Genomic DNA, 9,388 nt, shown 5'->3' with positions numbered 1-9,388 from the left:
GCAGGAATGGGACGAAGAGCCACAGAAGAGCAGGATGTTTGGTGCTGAGGGGACCCTGGATGACCCAGGTGACACAGTTGTGCAAGGGATGTGCGTCAGGGCTGCTGTAATGCTCCTTCTGCTGGGAATAACCGAGCTGGAGAGGAGATTCTGGTTTGTTTATCAGAGAGAGAGAGAGGAATAAGTGAGGGATGAACACCAGAGAAATGGAGAGATCATCTCTTGAGGGGAAATTAAAAACCCTTGATGAGTTTAGCTTGGCAAAGGATTGGTAGGTGAGGGTGGGTCTCCTTCAGCACTGAGGTACACAGGGATTGAGGTGAGGGTTGTGGCACTTTTTTCCTACCACAACCCAAGTGTGCCAAAAAGAAGCACTTCCTGTGCTCGCAGGGATCGCCCTGAGCAGTTCGTCAGCATCAGGCAGTTTTTTTGTAGCTTTTTCAGGGCTCAAATTACAGGAGAGGAGGAACAAAGCCCATGCAGCTCCTGGTGCCTGCACTTCGGCTGTGCCTTGCAGTACAGAGTGTCCTCTGTATCCTCTCACCCTGTATCCGGTGTGATGTTTGGAGGAACGAGCCTTTAAATTTAGGGGCAACAGTGATGCAAGAACAGACTGAAATAGACTCACATGGAAAGTCAGAGGAGTGAATTCTGGAAGAGGTCTGCAGCAGAAGTAACAGAACAAAAGGCACAAACTGGTTTTGAGACGGAGCTTATTTGTTTTCTTGGCAAGGACAGACCAGTGCACAATAACATGTGCAGGAATTCAAAGTACTTCCTGACCCTCTTGGGCATAATTGTCCATCTACTGGTAACCAGAGATGTTTCATTCTTGCTTTTTTCCTTTCTTTTTTGACTTGACCACCCAAAATCCACTGAGGTAGCTAAGAACTAAATGCAAAAATCTAAACTGAGAACTTTTGAATTTTCTTGCACCTTTGTGGGTTTTTTTTTTCTCCCTACTTTGTTCTCTTCTTTCCTCTTTTTTTGTCCAGTAAGGATTTCTCAATGAGTCGTGACGTATCCTGTTTATGCACCACCTCCACTAGAGTTGTTTAAAAGCAATTTTATTGCTGCCTTTTCTTTTTCTTCTTCCTTCCCTGTCTTAAATCAGTGCTTTATAATTTATTGGCTAAAACTTGCCAGGAGCTAGTAGGACCACATGCCACCCTAGTAATTTCCCAGCAGTAGCAAGAGAGACAGCAACTGGATTTTTGCTATTTTTCTCTTCCTTCCCCCACTCCCAAGTTCATCTTTTAATTTGGAAAAGAAGAGGATTGAAAATCAACCAAAAATTCCCTTGGCTCCATAAAGCACTGCATTCTCCCTCTCCCAAACCAAGGGTGATTAATGCAGTCGTTAGGTACTAGCGAGGATGGATTTTATTTTATATGGAAATTTTCCCTGTGGATTTTGCAGAAGCAAAGGGATGGAGGATGTTGTGATGAAAGCATGTTGGGGGAACAGAGCTCCAGGCAGGGATGCTGAGAGCACAGACAGAGAGATGAGTGTCAGGATAGCAGAGCCTGTGCTTCGAGGCCAAGTCAGAGCATCAGGAGGAGGAGGAGATGCTGGGGAGGAAGAAGAGCTATGTCCATGGTCTGCTTAAGTCAGTGTGTGATCTGCTGCCACAAGGCAACAATTCCATCCTCTCCTCCTTCCCCACTCACTCCTACTCATCTGGCCTGGTACCTACAGCCCCCCAGGGACTGAGAGCAGCACGGGGAAGGAAGAAAAGGAACAGGGATGCAGATGAGGGGGCAAGAATGGCCGAGAGCAAGGACAGCCAGAGACAAAGAGTCTGCCACAGGTAGGATGGAATCTGAGTCTGGACACTGGTGGCTTCTGGCACCACGAGGAGGGGTCCTGCTTCCGTGTTCTTCCATGTGGACACCAGTGATGCTGCCAGGGGCAACCTGGAGAATATCAGAAGTGACTGCAGGGCTCTAGGGGTGATGAGAGCCCAGGTGGTGGTGGTCGTCTGCTCAATCCTGCCATGAGGAGGAGGTGCCCTCTGAAGGGTCTAATGCTGATGCACACATCATGGGGAATAAGCACCAGGAGCTGGAGACCTGTGTGCAGCTGCAGGGCTCTGGTTGTGTTAGTATTGGAGAGGTGGTAGGATGTGTCATGTGACTGGAGGGTTGTGATGGAGGGACACAGGCTCTTTGGGAAGGACAGGCCAGGAAAACAAGGAGAAGAGATTGTCTTCCATGTGAGGCAGCAGCTGGACTGCCTGGAGCTCTGCCCAGGGATGGGTGAACAGCCAACTGAACTTGTAGGGTGGGATTAAAGAGGGACTGGTGTTGGTGACATTGTAGTGGGTGTCTGTTACAGGCCACCTGGCCTAGAAGGTGTGAATGAGACTACCTACAGACAACTGGAAGTGGCCTCACATTCACAGACTGGTCCACGGGGGACTTCAGTCACTGTCATCTGTGCTAGTGGGACAGCCTGGCAGGGTGTGAACAGCCCAGAAGGTTCCTGTGCAGCTTTGATAACAACATCCTGAGCCAAGCGATAGGGAAGGTAGTGAGAAGTGTTCCTAAATCTGTTTTTCCAGAGGTGCTACCCTCGTTGCTGGTGGGCTCAGGCTTGGCCAGCAACAGGTCCATCATGGAGCTGGCTCTGTCCAACACCAGGGCAGCTTCTGGTGTTTCCTCACAGAGGTCACCTGCAGCCTCCTGCTACCAAAACTGCCACGGAAACCTGGTACGGTGGGTCAGAAGAGAAGATGTGGAAACTGCAATTCTAGAAATTACAGCTCAGATCACAAAGAGAAAAGAGCCACAGACTGGGAAGGTTCAGAATTAAGCTGGTTTGGTGCAACACTGTGTAAGATCTGTGATGCTAGTGGTTTTTTTCCATTGCAGTTCCACTTTGTTTCCTAAAGCTGTTGAGTTTCTAGATTTACACTGATGCTTTAACCAGGGATTTTTCCACATACACAGAAATTGATTTTGTGTTTATTGAGCAGCTTCATTTTCAGGGATAAGGTTTTAGTCAAGTGCTTATTGAGGCTTAAGCATCCTGGTGTGTTGGAATGATTTAGATAGGAGTATGTAGGAGTTGGTCTGGGTGAAGGTCTGAGTTTGAGAGTGTTGGGCAGGGAGTGAGGTGCAGGGATACAAATGAGAGAGAACAAGGTCAGTGAGATGCAGCGATGAGCCTGAGGATGAATAGATGTGAGGGGGAGTGAACTGAAGGCAGCAGAAGAGAGGATGGATGGGAGAAGTTTGGAATTAAAGGGTGTCTTGTGATCATGGCCTTAGGCTGAAGGTCAAGCAGACTCAGTGGCTCTGGCTCCTTGGCTCACAAAACAGCCAACTCTAACCAAGGAAATAACAGTTGAAGTGTTAATGAGATAAAACCTCTGTGTTAGGACTGGCCTTGGCCTGTATTCTGTCACTGCAACTTGGACACACTGGGGTTGGGGTATCTGTTGGGTTCTAGATTTTTCTTCCTCAAATTAATAATCTTGAGTTTCTGTTGTAGGGTTTTGGGTTTTTTATCTATAAATTGAACATGCTAATGCAATGATGCCTATTCATCTAGAGAGAACCTGAGCATGAGAACAGTTCAGTTATCACAGTACAGCAAAAGAAATTCTCTGCTCACTGCTTCTCCTCACACTGGTAAAATGTGTGTGGCACTGTAACCTGGAGGGCTGGAGTAAGTCAAAAATAACCCTCCAAGCATCTGATGTTGACTGTAGCATGGCCCAACACACAGTGGTTCTGGTAGGGGGTAGGAAGGGGAGCACAGAGAGGCAGAGGTGAAGGTGTTGGGACCAGCTGAGCTGCCAGAGCACAACCCTGAGGGATCCAGTTTGCTGGCATTGGTCCCAGCCAGGCAGTAAGGGAGAGCTAATGGGAAGTTAAAGGTTAACTTGAAGTTGTAATTGGTCCCTATTTTTTTTTTTAATAGCAAGAGGATCCTGCTGATCTGTGTCTGTGATCCCTCAGCTGTGGCTGCTGCTCTGCTCAAAGCAGAAAAAGTAGAGCTTGCAAGAGGCTGGATTTGGGAAGAACTGGGGCTTTGGGGCACCACTGCTGGGGGAATTTTGGTTTGAATATGTAAAGGACAAGCAGTCTTGAAAACATTTATGTTCTGCAAATATAATTTCTGTTCCCCTCTGAGTGTTTCACTTTGAGTCCTTAGCAGTTTTTACTCTTTCATTTAGAGATCGTTTGGCTTGTGAATCTTTTCCTCTTTCTTAGCCCTGGTCCTGTGCAATAGAGATGGTGTCTTAAGTTTTTATAGCTGAAGCTCCATGAGGATCATATCAAGGAGGACCCTTGTAGCTTGGGAGCAGCTCTTAAGTAGGCATGAACTTCATCACCATCACATAACTGTACCAGGAAAGAAACTGATGTGACATTTCTTTGCTTGTGCTGCACCAGTTCCCTTTCCACAGGCACTTTTTCCAGAGCAAAACTGTGTGTTAAGCACCAGTTCCCTTTCCACAGGCACTTTCCAGAGCAAAACTGTGTGTTAGCTATCAATTCCCTGGTTTGCAAACACCCCTGTGGCCACCGAGTGGGTTTGTTTAATAGAACTGTTTTCAGCTTTACTTCAGTGAATATGGTGGGGTGGGGGGTTATCCCCTTCTGAAGAAGCTAATAAGTAAAAATGAGAATCAACTCAAGTATTCTGAAACGGCTGAGCCTTCTGAGCTTTTATGTGTGAATGTGACTCGGGGAAGAAAAGCCCAAATGAAATGTGGCAGGCAAACTGGAATTAAAGAAAACTTGTAATAAATAACTCTTGATTAAAGCACAGGCTATGAGAGTATATGAAAAACACAGACATTACACAACTCCAAATCCTACCCTGGTAACACGCTTCAGAAATAACTGACTAATGAATGTCTCAAATTGCTGCCAGACTTCTTTGAAAAGTCATGGAAAACTAGGAGAGAGATAAAAATGTGACATCTGGAACCAAGTTGCAATTTCTCCTACAAAGCAGAAGAGTTGCAGAAGAATGAGCCACTGTGACTCCGACCGCATGTCGCTCCCGACAAACACAGCACCTCCTGGAGTAAAACGGATGAGCAGAACCTCCTGCAGGGCCCTGGGCAGGATTTCTGCCCCCCATGTCTTCTGCAGGTGTTGAGAAAAGGAGGGCTGTGAGCATGAAGATAGCAGTTCTAATTTTTTCTCTTCCCAGAACCTTTTTCAGCTCCGTTGCATTCCTTGGTTGATTTTATTGCCTGGTCACTCAGCCCTGTATGTTCTTTTTGCAGCCCTCGTGGTCAGCCCTTATCTGTAACATGATGGGTTATGGTCATAAATCTCTGCTGCTTTGCTTTCCCAGAGGAAAATTTTCTTGAGGTTATTTTGAAGAGCCCAAGACCCAGCAGAACTTCCTGGGGACGTTACTCTCTGAAAGGACTCTATTCCTTTCTTCTAACCGCTTACTTATCCAAGCAAAATTCTTCTTCTCTTATATAGCAGCAGTTTGGTTTCCTCAAAATCCTTAAGTGAAGGATGTTGCAAAACCCTCTTGGAAATCCAAGTAGCCATTGCAGCTCAGATTGTCCTTTCCACATGGTTGTTGGCTCCTCTGGAGAGCTTGGATGGCTCTGTGAGGCAAGAAGGGAGAAGCTGTGCTGCCTTTTCCCAAGTCCAGAAGTAATGCTGATGAGGGATGACAGTTTTCCTTATTCTTACTAATTTGTCCTTGTGACTCACAGCTCTTCGTTTGGTCTGTTTACTCCCCAACTTCTTGACTCTTCCATGAGACAATCCAAACTCAGAGGCTTGGGCTGGTTTTTGTCCCCCTGCAGAGTGTGGTGTCAGCGTGGGAATCCTTCCAGCTCCTTCCCTGGCGTCTCCAGGCGCAAGGAATTCATTTAGCCTTATCCTCACTGAGTCCTGCTCGTTATTCCCATACTTTGGCAGACTTCCTGCCAAGCCTTGAGCAGATAACCACAGTTTGGATGCCTCTTGCTAGCAGTCCCCAAACCTTTCTGCCCTATCTCAGCATGTTTTTGGTCCCTGCCAAGCCTTTCACCCAGCTCAGGAGGTGACAGGAGCTCACGGCTCCTCTGCACATCCCTGGGCAGCAGTGCCAGGCATGGAGCTCAGTCAGTACCAGGTGGGTTTGGCATGTTTTAGATCCAGCACATGCAGGCACAGAGCAGGGAAAATCCAGCATTTTCATGTGTGCTGATTGATTCTGGGGGCAGCGGGTGTGACTTGCTGGGGAGGAAGAGGTGAGCATCAAACTGACTTAAAATTGAAACTAAATTGGCTTTGCTGAGGCAGGATCTGGAGTGTTTCTCACTGAGCTACAAGGGAAAAGATGCTCTCAGTGTGTGGTTGTGCTGAGTCTGCCTTAAATCTGAGTTGGGATCCCAACGAGAGGAGTTGTCCTGTTTGAACAATGTCAAAGAGATATATTTCCCATGGCAAATCCAAAGCCAGTTAAAAAAAAAACCCCTGTTTGAACAATGTCAAAGAGATATACTTCCCATGGCAAATCCAAAGCCAGTTAGAAAAAAAATACCATAAACCACAGTAAAACAGTCCTGAACATGAATTTCTTCTTGTAGCTCGTACTTGGGGATTTGAGAGAGCCTTAGAGGATTTCAGATCCTGCTCAGCTACTCACAGAGAGGTCCTGGGGACCTTTCTCTTTCCCACTTTCTCATTCCCATGGCTCTGGAGTACTGTTTTGCTTTGCTATACTTAAACCTTTCTCTTTCCCACTTTCTCATTCCCCTGGCTCTGGAGCACTGTTTTGCTTTGCTATACTTAAGGGACTTTGCAGCATTTGGGGAAGGGCTGAAATCCTCTGGAGTTTCCTCAGATGGCATTTGGGTGTGTGCATGGATGTCTACCACATGGTTCCTTCCTACCCATTTCTTTGCTTCCTGGGGAAGCCTTCTCTTGTCTCAACTGAAGTTTCAGCATGTCTCAGATCATGTGTCCAAGGTAATTTCTGCAGTTTCCACCTTGGAGAGCCTAATTTTTTACTCCCTTCTGCCCCATGGACCTTTCAGGTTTGTCACAGCTTTGCATTTTGTTATAAATGAAGCCTCCTGTTACCTGCAGTGGTTTTGACAGTTCCCTGATGGATGTTATGTAGTGGAGCATCACAGAGATGCTGCATGAAACCACAGTGATACAGAAAGAGTTTTATTGTACTTTTTGGTCAGATTCAAGACCTTCTGTCCCACGTTTCTATCCTGGCTGTCAGCACTGAAACCCAGAGCAGTTACTTAGTTAAGTCACCTGATTTGCTAATCCATAATTAGCTGCTTGCTGTAGTGCATTCTTAAGTTAGGGGAGTGATTTTGTGTGGGATCATTAATGTCCATGTCCAAAGAGAATTTTTGCTCCTGGAGGGCTCAGGTCAGGCTGGTATCTGCTCCAGCTCTATTCCTGCTCAGGCATCTGCTAATGTGCATCCTGCAGACGATGAGTAGCTGGAATTTTGCAAGGGACACAGCTGTGGTTTGGGTGGGGAAGGTGCAGGTCAAGCCTGCACTGCCTTCAGCAGCAAGGGCTTGGAGTTGGAGTGGAATGGAGTTTTCCTGGTTTTCTGAGGTGTTTTGGAGTGGGCTGTGGAGAACAGTGCTCTCCTTCTCAGGCGTGGAAGTTCTCTTAATGCGGAAATGAAAGTGCTGAGCAATCAGAACATCCATCAGTGCTAAGAGGTGAAAGGTTTTGTTTGTCTTTTTCATGGGGGAAAAGAATGGAAATAAACTACAGAGGACACAATTTAAACATGGATGCTGTCATCGGGAGTGGGAACTGTGCGTGTTGTTGGGTTGATGTGGAAAAAGATAAGACTCACCAAGGAGCTTCACAGAGTTAATGCTGCTGCTAGGGGAATGTGCTGGAGCTTCCTCTAAATATTGAAGTTTTCTAGTGTGAATTAGGGGAGAAAACCCAACCTGGGGAGAGGATAACTAACTCCTGTGACCTTTCTTTCATCAGACGTGCCAAGTGTGCCAGATGATGCTGCCCAACCAGTGCAGTTTCTGCGCTCACCAGAGGATCCACGCTCACAAATCTCCGTACTGCTGCCCGGAGTGCGGCGCCGTGTGCCGCTCGGCCTACTTCCAGACCCACGTGCGGGAGAACTGCCTGCACTACTCCCGCAAAGTCGGCATCAGGTGTGTGCAGCCCCTCGGGGGCTGGGGAGACTGGGCTGCAGGTCTTTGGGAGGTGGTTGTGCATATGAGGTGGTGAAGTTGTGAGGATTTAGGAGGTGATTCGTCCCCTCTGCTCTCATGAGACCCCACCTGGAATACTGCACACAGGTCTGGTGTTCTCAGCGTGAGAGGGACATGGAACTGTTGGAGCAAGTCCAGAGGAGGCCATGAAGTTGCTAGGAGGACTGGAGCATCTCCCCTGTGAGGACAGGCTGAGGGAGTTGAGGCTGTTCAGCCTGGAGAAGAGAAGGTTGTGTGGAGACCTCAGAGGAACTTTTCAATATCTGAAGGGCCTACAAGGAGCTGGAGAGGGACTCAGTGTTAGGAACTGCAGTGATGGGATAAGGGGAAATGGGTTCAAACTGAAGGAGGGAAAGTCTAGGTTGAATATTAGAAAAAAAAATTTCACTACAAGTGTGATCTGTCCCAGGTTGCCCAGGGAGGCTGTGGCTGCCCCAACCCTGGCAGTGTTCAAGGCCAGGCTGGATGAGCCTTGATCTAGTGAGGAGGTGTCCCAGCCCAGGGCAGGGGTTGGGACTAGATGATCTGTAAGGTCACTCCAACCCCTAAATTCTGTGATTCTATGCTTGTGGTTGTGGCTGTCCCATCCCTGGAAGTGTTCCAGGCCAGGTTGGACAGGGCTTGGAGCAACCTGGACTAGTGGAAGGTGTCCCTGCCTGTGGCAAGGGGTTGGAACAAGCTGAGCTTTATGTTCCCTTCCAGCCTAAATCATCCTGTAAAACAAGCTGAGCTTTATGTTCCCTTCCAATCTAAATCATCCTGTATTGAAATGTTCCTTCCAGCAGAAACGAAAGGGGATGTAGCCTTGGCCTGGTGTGGTTTTCTGCATGACAAAGCACATTTGAAATGGGGAATTACCAAATGGATTTAAGGGAGGTTTCTGAGAGCAGAAATTATTTTGTGGCAGCTTCGAGCTGAAAGATGCTTGTACTGAATTCAAGTTGCAGCCAAGCGTCTCGGGGTTGATATTTACAGCAAAAAGATTGCAGATCTTAATCCTCTAAACCTCCTTAAGGCTTGAATGTATATTCGTGTCAGTTGTAGCTGACTGAGGACGTGTGCCTCAGTCAGGAGAAGGACACAGATTATTTCCTTCTGTGCCCCTGCAGCTCTCCAAACTCTTCTCATGAGCTGAGACGGGTGGAGGAAGGTTCACATCGTTCTCCATGTGGTGCAATGCCTTTTCTCCAAGGAAACCAA

General features: G+C 47.4%; 1 protein-coding gene across 1 annotated transcript in view; it reads left to right on the top strand.

Moving 5' to 3' along the window:
- The window catches only part of ZNF592 (zinc finger protein 592), a 20,131-nt gene that overhangs the window by 7,136 nt on the left and 3,607 nt on the right, over positions 1-9,388 (top strand). Inside the window, 1 exon segment of the mRNA XM_009074244.1 lies at positions 7,950-8,128. Within this exon segment, the coding sequence (XP_009072492.1) occupies positions 7,950-8,128 (179 nt within the window).

Source organism: Acanthisitta chloris, unplaced genomic scaffold, assembly GCF_000695815.1.
Source record: "Acanthisitta chloris isolate BGI_N310 unplaced genomic scaffold, ASM69581v1 scaffold1265, whole genome shotgun sequence".
NCBI classification, from domain to species: domain Eukaryota; kingdom Metazoa; phylum Chordata; class Aves; order Passeriformes; family Acanthisittidae; genus Acanthisitta; species Acanthisitta chloris.
Note: the sequence above shows the minus strand (reverse complement) of the source record. Positions and strands in the feature narration are given on the sequence as shown.